The 19,778-nt window shown below is 35.4% G+C and overlaps 1 protein-coding gene across 8 annotated transcripts in view; it reads right to left on the reverse strand.

Annotated features, from left to right (window-relative positions):
- Positions 1-473: 473 nt before the first annotated feature.
- The window catches only part of PTPN3 (protein tyrosine phosphatase, non-receptor type 3), a 159,257-nt gene continuing 139,952 nt past the window's right edge, over positions 474-19,778 (reverse strand). For all 8 annotated transcript variants that reach the window (XM_419047.8, XM_015282340.4, XM_046935370.1 and 5 more), the window contains 4 exons: positions 18,623-18,751; positions 12,562-12,707; positions 11,819-11,954; positions 474-8,004 (listed from right to left, as the gene is read on the reverse strand). In XM_419047.8, coding sequence (XP_419047.4) covers positions 7,927-8,004; positions 11,819-11,954; positions 12,562-12,707; positions 18,623-18,751 — 489 coding nt within the window. In that variant the 3' untranslated portion in view covers positions 474-7,926. The remainder of the gene's footprint in view (positions 8,005-11,818; positions 11,955-12,561; positions 12,708-18,622; positions 18,752-19,778) is intronic.

The following is a 19,778-nucleotide window of genomic DNA, read 5'->3' on the forward strand; positions in this document are numbered from 1 at the left end:
ATAACTCTGGAGCACCAGCAGGTGTAGAACATACAGCAACTCACATGGCTCTGGGAGTAGGCAAGGGACTGGAAATCCCAAAGGGAAGGGCAGTCTGCACATTTTATACGCAACAGCAAAAAATAAAATCTACAAACAGTTGCGTATGTGGCCTTACCAGTCATGAGTACAAATCCCCAGCGGTCTAATTAGTCAAGGCAATTCTCCTTTATTAGAAGTGTTGAAAGTAGAATATCCCTCTGAATGTTAGGCTTACTTGGTTGCATTACTTCCCCAGCAAGCTCTTTATGAAAAATTACACACTATCTGTATAGAGCAGACAATTCCCATACAGGCTTGCTTGCTGAGATAAAATTCAAGCTGCAGCCATGTGTGATTTTTTTTAAAGGAATTAGAAAGGTCACAAACTTTTTCATGCAACTCTTAATGATGCCTTGAATAAAGTCACAGTAAAACCATACAGCCAAAAGCGCTTAATTTCACCATCACAATGCTTTATTTAACCAAGGAGCACGAAATGGTGGCTGTAATATTCTTGTCCAAAACAGTTCCAAATCCCAAGGAAACTACTTAAATCATTAATCAATACTTAATTCCTCTAGGGAAAAAAAAAAAAAGATACATTCATCTCAGCAGGTGTCTCTAACTTTAACAATAAATTAATCTTTGTATCGTCAACATAAACTTACGTTCTAAATGATTTAAAAGAAAAGCACAACTTGGGACACAAAATAAACTCTTTCCTTACCCTCCCGATGTATCAAATACATTCTCTTATTCCTGCAATGCACTGGCACCTAAGGTCTCAGAAGAAACTAAAGAGTGGTATAAAACCATCACCGACCAAAACGATACATAAAACAGACATATCACTGAATGGATATCATCTCCCGAGGTTTTTCTACATCTCTGACAAAAGCAATAACTGAACATACACAGAAAGACAAACTGTGCAACAATAACAGTGGAATCTTTTGCAAAACTTCCAAAAAAACTGCTTTGGCTTTCTCAAACGTTATGTAATTTACTCCGGTACTATTAAGTGTGTTTCCCTCTCAGTTGCAATGAAGGTCACTTTTAAGCATTACCTCATTTGTTATTATGAATGCCCAACCATTTCTAGCGTTGGTAGGACTGTCCCTTTATTTATCTAGTATCTCTCCATTAAGGTTACACAATGAAGTGTGAAAACCTCCATAAATTGTGTTTAGTACTCCCTACAGAGGTTTCTAGAATATAAGCATTGATACTTGTCATTTAGTTTGCAAAGTCCAGATTTGAAATATATTTGAGCACATGCACCAATTCCCCACCTAATTTCTACATGCAATAACTTAATATCTATTAAAAATTGGGGGAACAAATTATGCCAGATTTTCTTTCATGTATGCTAAGATCTGAATTAAACGGGCACTGATGAAGAATAACTCAACCTACCACACTACACTACTGCCTAATTAAGGCAAATGAAGCCCACCAAGAACTAACACCGCTGAGTTGATTTGGATGGTTGGACTAGATGATCTTGTAGGCCCTTTCCAACCTTTTGATTCTATGGTTCTATGATTTCTCTCCTCCTCAGAGGGAGAAAAGACTTGACCGATATTGTTAAGTTTACAGTAAGATCACATGTAATAACAAGACTGCTTAGGTTAGATAATGCAGCATACCACCACAAAGGTCAACACAGGTTGCTGATATACTGAGTGGAGATTTTATCACGTGTCCCCAGAAAGGAGAAAAGAAGTCCTTCCTCCTTCCATCCTGCAACAAAGATTTGGGAACCAGGATAGCAACCAACCCTCTACAGGAAGCTGAAAAATTAATCAGGCAGTTGGGTCAGTGCTGATTTTTCCATGCTTTAGTAGCAACATTGCTTGCTAGCTGAGAACTAGTCTGGTTTATGTCTGCCTAAAATGAAGTCACAGGAAATAAGGATGCTCCCTTCAAGCTTTATTTTTTTTCTTTTTTTCTTTTTTCCTTTTTTCCTTTCAAATATGTTTGTTTTGTACGGATTTTAGTAAATAGGCTTACCATTTTACTGAAAAAAAACTGGATTTCTTTTTTAATTTTAAGTATCAATTTCATTTTAATACAAGAGGATGCCCTGATGCTTGAAGGGCAAGCTACAAAGACTTCCTATTAGGAAGTCAGTCATTAGGAAAGCTGATAGTAAGATGACAACAGACTGATTTCAGTTGGTAACTGAATGTTAGGCAACAGCTCTAACTTATTTAGCAAAGTGTGTTTCTGTTAGCACACATGGCAACCTCAGTAGTGACCCACCCCCACTCGAGCTCCACATACATGACAGAAAAAGACTCTAAATGAAAGCAGCCCAAATCATTTTTGGAAGAAAAAGATTTCAGTTTCCTTTAATGTTATTTAAAAACACAGAGCAGTAAGTGAGGAATAAATTCACCTTATAATTCTTCTCTGGGTCAGTAAGACAAAAATGAAATCCCACAAACAGCAGGGTATTTTTTTGTACTGAAGAAACAGTTCCAAGAGAAATGATGCATTTTTAACATAGAAAAGCATTCCACATCGGGGGAAAAAACAAAACCCAACCCTTTCCACTCCTACCGTAGCAATTAAATCATTTTCTTCCTTACAAACTTTTTTTTTTTTAATGAAAACATATTACCAATGTAGAAGAAAACATTTCCTACATCGTCTTTCAAACTACGTTTACCATTTCCATCAGTGTTACACAGCATTGTTCAAATGCCTCAGGGAGAAGCTGAGCTCAGGTGGGTCCCAGTGCCGCACAGCACCTTCAGCAGGCACAGGTAATGTCACTTCGTAAGTAACAGCAACGTCCTTGGGGCTGTCTATGACAGAGTCTGCTTTACAGCTGTGGGAAACCTGAAAGTATCCGATAAGGTAGAGCAATGACAACTCATGAAATTACACCATGAAAGCCAAGAAAAAGGAAACTGAGCAACTAGCACTAAACTGAAGTGTTTCACACACACACAAAAAGTTTGAATATTTCAAATAAATTCACTGAAGACTCAAAAACTGCAGCTAAGCTCAAAAGAGCACACAGTCAAACACTCTTATCTAAGTATTCTGCAACAAAATCAGGAAGGTCTGAAAAAGCCCATCCTGCTCCCCATCTCCAGAGTCACCTCTCAAGATGAATGTGATGATTTTTATTTCTTTTGTTATTTTGAAGTCAACAGCAACGGGTATCTTAACTGTAGCCCAAACCAAACAGCGTCAGCAGCCACAGATTTTGCTTTTTCCATGATAATCTTGGCCCTCAAGTGGTGCCCTTTACCAATGACTGAATCAGAGCTCTACTATGAAAGAGGTGAGTTGAAAAATGGATAGATCTGTCAAAACCACGCGCTGGTTATTTCTTTGCAGCAGAAGAAATTCCTTTTTGCCTTAAGACAAGTTGCAGTGACTGTGGATACTATTGTTTGAAGCTTGTACAGCTACTGAACAATGGAAATATTAAGTATGTTAAAGCACAGTAAAACTAAACCACATTGCATTAAATTGCTATATTTAAACTGTTAATATAATGCTATTGTTGAAACAGACAGTCATCTGAGATGGCTCAACACTATCAGTGTCAGAAATTAAATGCAAGAGAATCCATTTAATCAAAACATTATGTTTTATATAATGAATTAATCATTCACTTGGCTTTCAACTGCCTTTGAACAAAGTGTTTCATGACACAACTTTACCTTCTATACAGTCTCAATTCATAAATGCTTTTAACCAAGTAGACTAATTGCACCCTACCAACTGAAACACAAATACTTCCCAGTGCGAGCTCTGGAAAGAGTTCATGTGAGTGAATAAAATAAATTTGCTCTTAAATGCTACATTTAAGGATACGACAATAAAGCTGTTATCAGTGAAATAACTATGTTTAAAATTTTTAGTTACCAAAAATGAACCACATATGCCTATTTTCCTCATTTTCAATCAGTACACCATTTATGCATTGAGTCTGAAACAGAAGAACACAATCTAGAAGGAAGAACTTGTATCGTAAAACAGTATTATGCTTGTAATAAAGTAAGTGCACGGTTCCATACACATTTCAGAGCTACAGTGCTTTACATTTTTTATTTAACCAAGTATTGCATAGTAGAAAAGGAAGGGAAAAAAGAAAACCAGCTGTTAAAAATGAAAGTCTGCATTAAAAGATATTTCTAATCTCCTGGGTATATTGTGAGTGCTTACAACTTCGTACCAATGCCTAAAGACAAGGTCATAGAGAGCAAAACCCTGGATTATGAAACTTTTTTTTTTTTTTTTTTTTTTTTTTGCACAAAACACCACAGCTATGTAAAGTTTGGTTGTATTTTAATGATTCATATTTCTTTTATCCCAATGCACAAAAGGCATTCATGGTTTACGGCACCATTTTTCTCATTTCCAATACACAGTAAGATCTGTCTCTCCCACTTCTGTCTCAGAAGTGTTCTCTTGTAATATTTTGGAAGATGCTCTAAGTTAGGCATCTTAGTTACTTCTGTATCAAATATAAAGTCAGTTAGTAAAAATCTGCTTCCCTCCGAGGAAATATTGTCACTGTATTTCATAATGGTAAAAACCTCCAGGGTTTTTCTTCTTCATCCTCCACAATGTTAGAAACTTGGAATGCTTATTGTCATGCTCACACAAGCAGAGGTGAAATATAAGGTTAAAACATTTAGGAGGGTTATACAGAACCCTGACTACACGGCACCTTCTGCTACTCGTCAATTGTGTGGCAGTTAAACATGTTGTGTTAGGAGATTTAAACCCTACAAGAAAAATCAAGCAACTCTGTTCCTTTTTAATTTCCTAATTCTTGTGGAAACAGCAGCCAGCAGTAAGATGTTTCCATAATTATGCTTTCGTTGTCAGATTAAATCTAAGGCATACATCATTCAGTGCAAAGTCATCAACGTGGTAAAGAGAGAAGACAAAAACCTCTTCATGCTCCCATAAAGACCCAGCAGGTACATGTGCAAAACCCAGCAAGACTGAAATAAAGATGGACACAACGTAGGAGATAACTGTGTAGTTAATATTTTCTCTATGGTTTTACAAAAAAATACATCAAGTATTACACAGATTATTGTTTTTATAGCTTTAAGAGGAGCAGCAGTGGCCAGAAATTTCACACAAGTTATTAAAATCCAAATAATAGCATAAGAATGCTATTACTGAAGCCATCTAACTTTATCAGAACAAGAGCAGCATTCGTCACAGTATGACGATGGTCATGTAAAAACACACATACTAATGCAAGTCAAACCCATCCCAGGCATCTTGAGACTGGAGTTATATACTGAAGAAATTTACCACGTTTTGGTAAATATCGATTCAACATGAAGAAACATAAATAGTGATAGGAATAGGTTACTAGCCTTGAACACAAATAGTAATCAAGGACTGCTATTAAAGAAACAAATGTCACAGAGATGCTCTAAATACTTTATATTTATTCTCCTGCTTCTATTTTTTTTCTTCTCCTTTGTGCCTTTTTCACTTCTTGACAAAGTCACACAAACTGCAAGCAATGACTTTGAGATCTAGGCACAGCATAACTTCAAAGCAAGATATTTTAACAGAAAGGCACACACATAACACCAAAAGAGAGCTTCTGTCAAATAGCAGGCACAAACCCTTCAGTGACCACTACTCAAGTGGAGACATGTCACTAGGTGTTTTCACTCAACATGCTACCAAACAGCAGCTGGCAGCTTGTACCTGTACAAACTTTTCCACATGTACTTTTCGAAAAAGCTTCCCAAGCAAAATGTGCGTCCAGAAGTATTTTACATCTGAAGTTACAGACAGATTGAGTGACCTGATGCAGTTTAGTGAGTAAAGAGTTAACCAGATTTACCATCTTTTGGTTTCCAATCTATGCCCAATCAAACAAGAGGATAAAAACCCCATACACTATAAAAACTTTTAAGTAATGATAAAATCAGGAATGCAATACATAAGAATAAACACAGATCTATTCACCCTTCAACCTACAAAGCCATGAAGATTTTTGTGTTGCCAATGGCCTTGTGTGTTCCAACCAAAAAAACTCTTTTAACCAAGTAACCAGGAATCTTCTTTCCTCTACTTGTAACTAATAATGTAACCTGGAAGAAAGGACTAAGTCTATAGGAGACAAGGATTAGCAATTTAGCATGTACTACATTCATTTTTCAGCCCTCTCCTGGAGAAAAAAAAATAAAAATAAAAAAAATCAAACCAATCCAACCTTCCAGTAACATGTGAGATGCATATTACATAGCTATGTCAGTTTCTATAATGAAACTTCAAAAATAAATGACAATATCTATAATACAAACCATAGTTCTAAAATATATCTGGATGTATATGTGTGTGTGTGTGTATATATATATATATATATATATATTCGAAAAGAAAATTATCTATTTTTTCCTTTTATATACATATAAACATTTGTCTTAATATGTCATATTAATATGTCATATGTCTTAAATGTTTTTCCTTATTTAGGACTAATTTTTTAAATAGCAGTTTCAAACAGTCCCTTAGAATATTTTTTTTTTTTTTTTTTTAAGATAGTATTCAAAAATGAAGAACTATCTCAGGGTAATCATAAAGCACACGCAAAATAAATTAACATCATACAAATGTGGTTATATTGTTCAGAAAGTCCGATTCTCCCATTTGAAATGAAATGGAGACCAGTGTACCTTAAGGGTGAATCATTTAACAATGTACAAATTCATTCTCTCTTTCTATGTCAATCTTCACATGAATTTTGCTGCATTTCCATAAAGCAAGAAACACAATAAATCCACAGAACTCTTGCAACAGAGTTGTGTTTGACTGGATAAACGCACAATATTTGCTGAAGGGCAGCAAGTCAACATTTTATCACCATCTGAACACTAGCAACACCTGTGTCCTTGTAAGCTTCACACCTTGAATTAGCAGCAACATATTTGATGGGTTCAGTAGTAATTTTTTCTTCCAGTATTGGATTAGACTACTTTGCATTTACAAGTCAAACGTCTAGTACTTGTGTGCAATGTTAATCCACATTTACATCTGAGAACTCATAATACACATGGAAACAAAGGTGAAAGAGATTTAGACCTCATCTTAGATTAGCATGTTTTCAGTCCACATACAGAAATAGCAGTGAAAAATAACCGTCTTGGAGGACAGTAGAAAGAGAAGAAAAGAAATACAACAGCTAACACTAAGAAGTAGGTCACTGTTGAAAGGGCAAATTGGAAGTAAAACTGATCAACAGAAGATGTAGTCTGTACCATCTGTTTAAATGTATAAATGCAGTATCATTTTGCACATCACATACAGTGATACAGTATTATAACAGCTGGCATACTATTAGACTTATGGAAAGTGAATACTTAATTTCTCCTATTCTTAATGTACAGTAGTTATGCATTAGGCTTTAAAGCTTTTCATCAGCCATTGAGAAGTCAAGGTTACATTCCTACAAATATTTAGTGTCCCAGTAAGAAAGTTACAAATATTCACTTTCCATGAACTTTCATACAATACAAAGATATTAAATACCTTCTTAAACTGAGTCATTTCAGTCCTATTAGTTTTCCTTTCATATTTTCAAAAGAAACACAAGGATCTCTGTAACTTCCAAAGTGAAGGATGTTTAAGGCAGTGAAAGATATGCATTGAGGTTTCCATGATTGCTTATGGTGCCTAAGTAAAGCATTTACACACAATTGCTCTCATATTTATCTACATGATTTCTTTATACTGTACATGATTTAGTAATCTTCTTGAGAAATTTAAAGTGCCACAGTTCAAATGTGCTCATCTGTCTTCTCATAGGCTTCTAGTCCATTCTAGTTGCTTTGAGAAATAAGCCCCTGCTTTACGTAAAAAGCAGTCTTTTTAGGGCAAAAAAATGCATCCTTCACTGCTGTGCTAACTAGAAGCCAGTGGTCGAATCAATCCTTCTTTGTAAACACGAAGAATAGCTTCACAAACAAACTTGTATTGACTCTGTATAAGAAAAAGAAAGAAACAAAAAACATTTATGGTGGATTAGTCAAACTCCTGATTATACAGTAGTATTTAATAGGACTAACAGTCTCACTGCTTCATTTTCTCCTGGACAATAACAGGAAAAAAGGTATGAAATTGAAAGAGAAAATCCATGTATTAATATGACACAAATGGAACATTCACTCTTCTCTGAACGAGAGTCATTAAAAATCTTGCAATAAAGGAAAAAAATCTGCAAATTTGAAAGAACATATCCTTACACCCTAGAGAATATCATTTGTTTGTAAAAACTATGACATTTTAAAGTTTCTTCTGACTCAGATGAAAGTAGTTGTTCATACCTTTTATACATCTCACCACAGGATTTTTTCGTACTGTTACCTGGTAATTACAAGTATTCTAAATCTCGCTGTTGCATATTACCAGACACATTTAAGTTATATGACCAAAAAGTTACCAGATAGGACATATTGGTGAAAGACCACACTGCCTTGCTAAAAAACTTTTTAAACCTTTGCTGCATTGTCACAGAAGATGGAGTTGCTTTATTTCAAACGGGTAATCACATCACGCATTATTTCCTTTCATAGAAGGATGTGATCAAAACCTTTGGAAACTTTTGAAGAGTAGCAGCCCTGTTAATTCTTCTGTCTCCAACATTTTGAGCTCATTTAGTTCTTACAAGGTCTTAACAAATGAGATTGGTATTTGTTTTCTGAATTACACTATTACGAAGATGGTTCTTCCACAATGTTTCAAAGTTCTTACTTGTTAAGGGCAATTAGCCTGAGAATCTCTTTCTGAAAAGTGATACAAGACAATGTTAAAATGCACAATGAAAATTCCATATAGCCAGAATAAACATTTGCCATTAGCCTAATCTTGAGAACACAAAAAGAACTCGTGAGGATTGAAGCATACATCTTCCAAAAGTACTTTTGAGCGCTCATTCAGTTAAACCTCCATACGAACAGCTTTGCTTCAACGTCGTATTAGGAGAAGCACGGCTTCATGTTTTCTGAATCCCTTTTCATATCTCTGAAATATTCTCCCAGCTGCCCTTTTATGTCAACTCTCATCAACACTCCAGGAGAATTTGGAAGCATTCCCCAAAATCTCTCTAAGGACAGAAATAAAAGATGATGCGTGGACTGTGAAGAACCTTATGTTGCATTTCAATACCAGTAGTTCAGACCTTTATTCTTGTCCATATATGTTCAAAATATTTTCTCTTAAGTACAGAGAAAATAAAGGAAAAGTTCAGGATAGAAATTCATTTTCTGTATCTCAATTTCCTGCCTTTTCTTTCAAACTTTCAGTCAATTACTCCCACCTCTAGTATCACTCTGTTCTTTTGTCTTTATTTCTTAATTACCTTGACTTTTCTCTTGTTATTTTCATTTGCATATTTCTGCTGCCAGAACAACCCAACTGCGATATTTAGCTCTCTGCTCACTACTTCTGTTAACTCCTTTGTGTGATTAAGTTACTGAACAAGAAAGAACGAACACTTCAGCAATGCTTCCTCTGACTCAGACTTTGACTACTTGTTTTCTTTGCTGTTATCTATTTCCTGTATTTCTACTGTTCACTTTGCTCATAACTAGCTCTATTATGTCCCAAAGCATCGCCTTCTACATTGTTTAGTATCTCTAATTAGTCTTTAAAGGAATATAGTACCTTTTAAATAATAATAATAATAATAATAATAATAATATTAAGGCCATAGAGTTGCACAAATTTTGTTGTAGCTTCATTATATTTTCTTGTTAGGTTAGTTTTTGTTTTGCTGTTCCTGATGACCAGATTATAGGTCTTCAAGAAACCACAACTTTGACACAATAAATAGAAGACACTAAATTGACTTGTTAATAGATCTGCTAAGTCCATTCTTATTAGGCATGTCCCATCTGATCTTAATTCACGACACGCATCTGGCTATGTATTTTATCTTCGCAGAGCTGAAGCAGATGTACAGCTACCACAGAGCTGCTGAATATGCTTCACGTCAGGCTGCTACAGCTGAACAACCCCTAACAGCTTCCCCTGGAAGCCCTACACTTGCTATGAGCAGTGGAGCTAGCTGAAACGGATGCAAAGGAATGAAAGAATATTCACAATAGATAAATACAAGTTAACATGGAGCTCTTTGGTCTTCTGCTTTCTCACAGCTGAGTGCTCGCTCATGTGCCTCATTAATAGCACAGTATGCCAGCTCTGCTCATTGGCTTCTGCATACTTCAGAAATAAGCAGCAAATTTAGCTTCACAATACTGCTGCTACTTCTCTCTCTCCTAGTTGTGCAGACAGTGAACTGTGAAACACAGCATGCAAAGTAAGGAGCCCTATTTTAAGTACTCAGTTTTTCACAGTCAAGGTCTGATGGTCAGTGTATTTATCACTATACTCCACATACTTTAGTTATGTCAAACAATTCCTGTTGATGACTGTTATAGCAGGACGTTCTCTGCACCCGTTAAAATTTAGAGAACTTCAGGTTCTCACAACAGATTCTTAGAAATAAGACCATCTTCAGAAAGTTTAACTTTCAACTTGCTCAGTTCATCTCAGAAACTGAGAGGCATAAGCAGCAAACTCAGGAAGTCAGCATTCAGCTTCCTAAACCTTGAGGCTCAGATGCCATGAGATCATGTGTCATTTCCACAAGGAACTAGGAAGGCACTATTCATACAACTTGCTCCTCAGTCATATAGTCAAGTCTTGTTGCACTTCTAGGGAGTGCACTCATACAGCAATGAATGATAAGAGTCTCAGTAACATACGTGAGAAATCTCTGTTTGCAGAGCACTCTAGCAACTGTAATTCCTGATGCTTTCCGACGTTTTCATACCCCTAGATAACACAAGACTTGCTCAAATCTGGTCAGTCGTATTTCCAGCAGGTCCCTTCCAGCCCTAATTATTCTGTGATTCCTCTGCTCAAGGGGAAACCAAAGTGTTGTGTGTGACATTTTGTTTTTGTTTTATTTTTTAAGATGAAAGACAGAAATGCCAAATTTAACTGCTGACTATGTGGGTCTGATCTCCTTTACTCTGATTTATCATAGGGCATTTAGCTCTTTTAGATAATGCACATGATATTTTGTTACCTGACTTCTACTGAAGGCAGTGGAGACTCCTATCCCTCATCTCCAACATCAAGTTGTTCAGTTCCACATTTAAACACCCTCTTGATCTCAAATTTTCAAACCACCTCTTTGTTAAAAAAAAGATTAACTCTTATTTTCCTATTTCAGTTATTGATATCATCCAGCTTTTCCTGAATTTTATTCTTATCCCTTGTTTTTCTAAACTGGAGTAGCAGCACAATTTAAAAAAACCATATTATTCCTATCAAATTTCTACTCCTTTTCAAATGACACTTCCTCCACAAATCATAGCACAAACACTTTTATTTTACCTTCAGTTTGAGAACTACCCATGAGGCACTGTACAAAGAATGAAAAACAAAAGTTGTTTTTATCTTCTCACACAGAATTTAGATGGAGTATAAACAGATGATTTGACTAGATGACTTTCTGCATTCTAAGTAAGAGGAAGGAATAGAAATCAATCACCTTCTAATGACAAGGTAAGAAATATTTACAGTTAAATACACACCTCTCCAGTAAGCAAGCCTTTTGCAAAATATTATGTTTCACTGCACTGTGTCATGCTAAACATAGTAAGCATGAAATATAAGGGCAACTGAAGACAGATACAACTAGATCACGTAATACTTCGCATATGTTTTAAAACTGAACATGAGCAAAATATATACAGAAAATGAGGGCTCCTGCCCTATCACTTACTGATGTTTGAACCATCATAGCTCGCTGGTCTCGCATTTTTCTTACAATATCCAGTGGATAAACAGGTTGGTTTCTTTCAATTAAGCACATGGCTGTTTCCATAGTGACCAATACACCAGTGCGACCAATTCCAGCACTGTGAAATGTAACAGAAAAACAGTCTATAAAATTAAGATTTTGCAATTCGCCAGACTCTTATCACAATATTATGATTTTAACTAGCTTTGCAAATTACAGGACGACCTTTATACAATTAGAATAGAGCACAAAGCTTATCTTTAAAGCAATTTCAATGACATTTCTTGCCGGTGATAGCAACAAAAATTTATATTAACAAAGGCAAAAAAATCCCAAAGTAAATACTTTTTAACCATTATAGCTACTTACAAATCTACATGTACTGATTTTATATTTTTGACTAAAAAGATAAGAGGTAACTGACTGTTTTTTGACAGGTACTTTAACCACAGTAAAACTTTGCAGTACCATTCACAATGAATTTATAGAGGTGGTGGAGGATAAAAATGGACAACAACTTACACTACAGATGATCAACTTTATGATAATTACATAGCTAAGCAATTTCACCAAAAGGTTGCAGGAGAAAGGGAAGAAACTGGTATTTGCAACCTTAGCGTTTCCATTTAATTCAAGGAATCTGCTACCTTGCAGACACTTCTCAAAGCAAATGTTTATTGCAAGGCTAAAGCATATGTATGGGTAGAATTTTAAAACACAAGTACCTGCAGTGAACGAGAACTGGCTCATTCTCTATTCTCTTTGGCCTCATGCAGGTCACAAACTCCAGGAAGTCCATGGAGTCATCAGGAACACCATGATCAGGCCAAGCAACATACTGAAGATGGGTGACGGTGTGTTGCTGTTCTGTCTAAAATACAGTAAGATTTGCAGAGTGTTCAGTGTTACAATTCCTGTGTTGATGTTTATTAGGTACAAGTCACCCTTTTCACATGATCTGCAGATGCTGTAAGATGTCTATGAAATCTATTGAAAACATTTGTCATTTTATAATTCAGACTAATGTATAAACATGTAATTCTTAGCATGCAATAGACTAACACTTCCTAAATTAATGAGGTATCGAGTTTTACTTGTGATCTAAACATTTTTCACAAAAAAAAATCTCATCATTCTGCAAGATTTTCAATTTTTAAATTTATTGACGCTTGACCTGTAAAACCTTGACATCAACGATTCACCTGAGGTAAAATGCTACACAACAGTTTAGGAGGTTGCAAGAAATAGCTGGAAGCCAAAGAAGAAACATTCAGAATAACACCAAAATAACGGGCACTGGGGCTTCCCAATCACAGCTCAAAAGCATGGTTTTCGTTTTACGTTTCATAAAAATGAGGCTATATTTACCCTAGCACGCCTAGGAATGCTATGCTGGCATACTGATTTGGTGCTGAAAGGTGTGTTTCACTTGTTCATTACCTGCAGAACATTAGGTCCTGCCATAAAAAAAACAGATGAATGCCATTTTCATCTCATTCTGCAATCCAATTCCACCTCCCAAAGTATAGCTGCCTATCTATTCTAAATATGCCTCTGTGTGTATTTACATACTGTTAAAATATAAAGTTGCCTCTAACATTTGCTTGCTGTAGTTTCTATTAAAAAAACTATATATGTTAACTGTAAACATATGAATGATTTCTGTACTGCCACAGGACATTTTTCTTTATGAACACAACTTAATTACTTGAAAGATTCCGCTATATGAATAACTATTTTTTTTTCCATTCAATCATATTTAAAAGCAGTTTCACAGAATTTCTTGCATTTTAGCTCTTTACTAACTTTGATTATGAAACCACACAATCACCTTTGCATTCAGATTGGGCTCAAGTGTTATCTTACAGGTGTTGCCAATGATTAGAGTGGGGAAAATAAAGCAAACAAGAAGCTGAAGACTCTGAGCATTGCTGCACTGTGCAATGAGGATATATCAATCTTCATAAGCTAAGCCTTCATATCGTTCCTTTATTTCTTTCACATTTAGCAGCAGATACGCTGTTAGTTCTGTTTGACTGATGTCCACAGCCAAAGTTAACATTTGACACTTACTGAAATAAAACCATCCTTTGTCACTGCACTAGTCTATAAATGCTGACCTCTCCCTAGTGGTCTGTGCAACAATGCTTTATTGATGCTACTGACTTGGAGTTTTATTTATTTTCTTAAGTGTACAATTACTGGAATATATGACCTGTTTCAAATGCCTTTGACTTCTGCTTTCCCCTTCCATTGGAGGAAGTGGTTCTACTCTCAGTGAGCAAGCCAGTAAAACAGAGAAGAAAGACGACAGAATGTCTACTGTTTATGTACTGAGGAGAGTTCTAGGAAATGATTTTATTCCAGGCAACATAATTACAAAAATTTATGTTTGTATCCAGGCATAAGAAGACACATACATCTCATACTTTGCTTCTTGAAGGCAGAGTCTGAGCAATCAGAATTAAAAGGTCTAGAGTAAAGTCCAAGTGGGCAATATAAGCTGACATTAATGACAGAACTCAATGTAACTCAAATTTTAAATATTTAAGATCTATTCATCCAGGTCATCAAAAGAACCCACAATGACAGCAATCTCTGAAGGAAGTAGCATGGCCTTAAAACTACTCAGGAATCCAGGTCTGAATTGCTTGAGTCATTTTTTTTTTTTTTTTAATAGCTTATAAACATTGAGTACAACAAGAGTTGTACATGCTGTTAGTCCTCAGAACAGTTTCTTCTGGTATGATCATAGTCCATTTTCTGCTGCATGCCTTATTTTTTTCCTAGATATCAACATACTGGTTAGCTATCCCACATATTTCTCAAGTTTCAGAGTAGTTTTCTAGCCATTTGTGTTTTGATATAACCAGCTTGATTTTTTTTTTTGTTGTGCAGTTCTGAGATGATTCCAACTTCGATCACTACTTTGCTTATCAAAATGCTCAAGTATATTAGTGTTAGAAATAGGGCTTTTTAAAACTAATAACTATCTCATTCAGAAAACACAAAACTATTACTAGAATTCATTATTTTTGAGTGATTGGTGTTTTCCTTCATTTGTCTTTACTTTTCAAGTCTCTATACTCATAATGAATTGAATTGAAAACAGTCAGCAGAATACTGAAAAATAGTCAACTTTAATTTTGACTTTTCTTAAAACTCAAGCAATTCAGTTTGCATTTTACTTCTTCATTTTTTTCTGTTTAGGTTTTAATTTGATCTTCTAACAAAGGTAGCTCTACCACGTAGAACTACATTTACCTTGAAACGGTCCTATCTTCTTTGAAGGAAAATGGTACACTTCTAGCTACTGAGCTTTACAAATACACCGAAAGCTGAAACTCTGTGATGAGGCTTAAGGCCTGGTTTCTGAAGGGTAGAGTGGTAACTTCTTTGCACCACTACTGCAATCTCATCACGCCTTTAAACACCTCTGCCATAAAACTTTTAATCTACTTTTTGTTCTTCAGCTCTCTACTTTTCAGAACCAATTCATTATTTTTTTTTCCTACATTTTCCTGAGTATTTGACAGAATGGAATACATTCAGTCCAGACACTTCCCAGAGAAGTCTTTAAAGTAATTCTGTAGTGCAGTAGGTTCCAGTCATTTATGACATGGTCAAATTTATATAAATGCCATTGGAAAGAAAATAGAAGGTCTTATTTATAATGTGTAGAAATATAAGTTTCAGTGAAACAACCTAAGAGTCTTTAATGTGAACAAGCTGAATATTTATCTCAAACTGCTGTACATCACACAACTTGCAAAGAAGACAAATGGCGTGGAAAACTAAGTCTTAAGAATAGAGATCTGTAAAAAAAATTAGAAAGATCGTATTTTTAGCTGCTGATAGGAGAAGCTGCTGCTCATTTACTACCTACAATTCATCTCATATCAATTTAACACCATCACTAGAAGGCCTGCATGCTGGTCATTCATAAATAGAAAGATGTGTCATTATTTGTCTTGCAACTTTACATACTTGCAGCAAACAGCAATATCCCTCCTTATGAAAACAAATGTATGCCTAGTTTTCAATTTCTTTGAATTGATACTCCAATCTACATATTTTTTCTTCAGACCATCCTGTCCATCACTGTGATGTTGACAGAAAGTGATAGCTTATAAATTAAAAATAAGCTTTACTCTCAAAAATCTTATTTGTGTTGTCATTATTTGTGCAAACACTTTATGTACTGATACAAGGAATTGTCTTAATCACATTGACTTACATTGTTTATAAAGTGTCAGTGCTGTCTCTTGTGGTGCTCAATTGTTGTTATGGCAGTGGTTTAACTGGTGTTTAAAGGATGAAACTAAATCAACATTTCAGTATCTTTAGGTTTTTTTTTTTTTTAGTTGAATGATTTATTTTAGTTAATAAACAAATTAGGTGGGAGAATGATACTGCACTTTGGAAACGACTATGAGTAAAATGTCATGGAATGAAAAAAACCTAAATTACAACATTTCTTATTTCAAGCTTTTTGAATACTATGCTCCAGCAAACATTATCTCCATAGCCTTCCTAAGTACCACAGCAGGATTCTAGTTAAATTTAACTGAAATTGTTTAAAGATAGGGGAAACTAAAAAAAAAAAATAAGTGTTCAGAATGTATCTGGCTGAAATTGAAGAGGTCAGCATGTTTCCAAGGCAATTTATCCCCAAAGGTAAGTGAATGAGAGGTTTCTTCAGGCTTTTCATCCTATTTTTCCAACGAATAAAGCAAGCACTTATCTTGTTTTATGAAATAGTGCACTGTGTGATGAATTTATCAGTTACTGTATATAATTTTTTTCCTTGGGTATGTTTGTTTTGGTTCCCCAAAGCCTCTCTCTCTCTCCAATAAACAAACTTACTGTTTTCTATGCTTTTCTTGAACAGGATAGATTTCAGTCTTGAAGAAGATGGGAAATTAAACCATATTTCTTTTCATGAGGCTTAGGAAGGCTACACATGTATTTCATACATTTGCAGTCACTTGCTTCAATTTCAGGTAAAGAAGCACCAAGATAAACTGGGTCAGAAGAATCCTAAAATTTTTTTAGTTCAAGTCTTCTGAATATATGTGAACAAAAGGCCAGGGGCATCATTTCGTAAAATTCACTTTTGAGCAATTTTCCTCTAAAGGCAGATTTGAAATCTATGCAATTTAATACACACAAAGATTTTTCACAAACATGCTTTTCCAATCAAAATCAAATCTCTTGAGAGTTTTGAAGCTTTATCCATCTTATTATGAAAAGCTACTTGTCTTCATTAAGAACAAGCCAATGACACTCGCTTTAGATCAGGGAATGATAAAAACCTGATTGGAATTCATATGACTTTTTATGTCTTCTTTATAGAATTCAACAACAATATTTGTGAGTGAGAGCACATATAAGGCTCTGCAAAGTATACTCTTAAGCAAACAACCTCTTCCCACAGTAACACTTCCACTGAGGTCTAGCTTTAAGATGACAATCATACAATTTTGTCTCATGGCAGTGAGCTCTCCGCAAGCATAAGCCTTTGCAGTAGAAATGATGTTCTCAACTGATAACTACCATGAGACAACTTTTTGTACAATCTGCACAACTACAAAAGCACAATCTTTATCTCAAAATACTTGTATGAAAAAAAACTCACCTGCCCCATTCTCACTAACATTTTTACCTACCACACAATAGTAACTAGATGCTAGAAGTGACACGTACTGAATACAGTCACTGTTGAATTTACTCAAAATTACGAAACAGTGATAATTACTATCTGGAAAAAAGAATTTGAAGGGGCTTAAGCTAAAATTTACAAAAAGGGTTAGATAACCAAATTTAATTGGCAATCAACTAGTTTGAATGATAGTAAATAAAAGTTTGCCTGTGTATTTTCTGCTCTAGTGAGGTTAGTTTCTTCTGTACTGACATTCAAGTTTATCACTTACAGAGCAGTTGGCTGAAAAACAGGACGAGAAGTCATAGTGCTCCCTGAACAGATGGTTTCTCATAACTACCATAAACCTCTTTTTAGAAAATATTTGTGTCCACAGAATTTTGAAAAAGAGCTAAAGAAGGAAACGTATAAGAAATGATGGACAACCTATTAACAAAAGCCAAACTTTATTCCCTATATTCATGCTGTGGGAGACAGAAATATGATCTGAACATTAATTTCACAACATAAACTCATATGTAAGAAGTATTTCATGTATTTCACTTCCCTTTTAGTTTGTAACCCTCCTACAAGCATAGAATATTAACAGCTAAAGTAACTAATTACCATACAAAAATTGAGTACATTGGGTTTGAGATTCAGAGCGATTTTTTTCTTTTTTAAACTCTAACTAAAGATGATAAAAAAGAGCTGATAAGATTCTGTGTACTGTCTGAAATCAACATTGCTGCAAATTGCTTCACTGCTAGCTATTCTAGGCACATGTGCCATTAACCAAGTCACCCATTCTTCATCCTTGAAAGGACACAGAAAAAAATCTTACCGAAAATCTATTTATGAAAAGTCAGTGACTGCAACAATGTTTACAGTAAAGCATCAAACTTCTTCATGAAGCTCATTACAGTATCTGTATAGTATAATGGATTAATATATTACAAGACAGTGCAAACCTTCAAAACGTATGTTTTTGAGAAAACCCTAAAGAAGTTATTATACTGCACTGATCCGTATTATATATACACACCTTTTATAAAAGTGTATATATTCACACAGCACACTTCCACCTATCTGCATATATATGTCTAAGCAAGCTGAATGAATAATTTAAGACAAGAAGCGTTTACCTCAACATTTGTAATCACCATTTCTCTAACAACGTATGCAATCGTACAATCTTCTGAGTGGCATCTGACACGAAAGCCGCCATATTCCATTACATCTGGTGGATCAGGCCAATACTGATGACATTTTGTCTGTAAAGACAAAGGAAAGTTGAGTGCACATCAAGACCCCAAACAAGTACTTCTGTTTCCAGAGTCCTCCCCTATGGTTCAGAAATTCAGGGAACAACTGTAATCCTTTGCTAGTGATAATGTTCAAACTCAAACATAACATGATGGAACAGGATAAATCCTCTGTAAACTTTGTGTTATAGACATTTATAGTAAAAAATTCATATAAATTGGATGCAAGCTAAAGGTTTTCTGCCTGGTACTTCCATTTCTGAAAACTATTTCTCAAAGCATGAGGTTCTTTCAAAGTTTGATGAGTACACTTCTAATTCACATTCAATCATGAATACTGAGTAAGTATCAGAGCTACATATTGCAGAACAACCTACCAGGATAGTCCTGAAAGAAGTAAACTGCTTACAGTATTCTGTGAAGAGCTTGACAAGAGATATCACCAGTGTCCTGCTCAGTAACGAATCTTTTTCTAAGCAGCTGGATAGAAGTCCACTGAGCATCAAGATACAGATTCTCGTGTGACTAGTGATAGGACTAGAGGGAATGGCTTCAAGCTGCGCCAGGGAAGATTCAGACTGGATGTTAGGAAATACTACTTCTCTGAAAGGGTGGTCGGGCACTGGAATGGGCTGCCCAGAGAGGTGGTGGAGTCACCGAGCCTGGTGGTGTTCAAAGAGCGTTTGGATGTTGTGTTGAGGGACATGGTTTAGTGAGAACCATTGGTGAAGGTCGAATGGTAGGATTGGATGATCCTGTGGGTCTTTTCCAACCTTAGCGATTCTATGATTCTATGATTATGTACAAGCAGGTATTGGGCATGCTGTGGGTCTAGTTTTCACTTCAGTTAAAACAGTTGCTTTTCTATTCTTTTTTTTTCTGGTCAGTTTTTAGCAACAATATGGCTGTACAGTGAATACATTGCTTTTCAATTCCATAAAGTAACTGGATTAAAATTCCCTGGAAGATACTGTATAGCTTTAAAATCCTATTCTGTGTCATCACAACAGTTTGCAACTTATAAAGCATGTCTCAA

This window comes from Gallus gallus, chromosome 2 (assembly GCF_016699485.2).
Source record: "Gallus gallus isolate bGalGal1 chromosome 2, bGalGal1.mat.broiler.GRCg7b, whole genome shotgun sequence".
Lineage (NCBI taxonomy): Eukaryota > Metazoa > Chordata > Aves > Galliformes > Phasianidae > Gallus > Gallus gallus.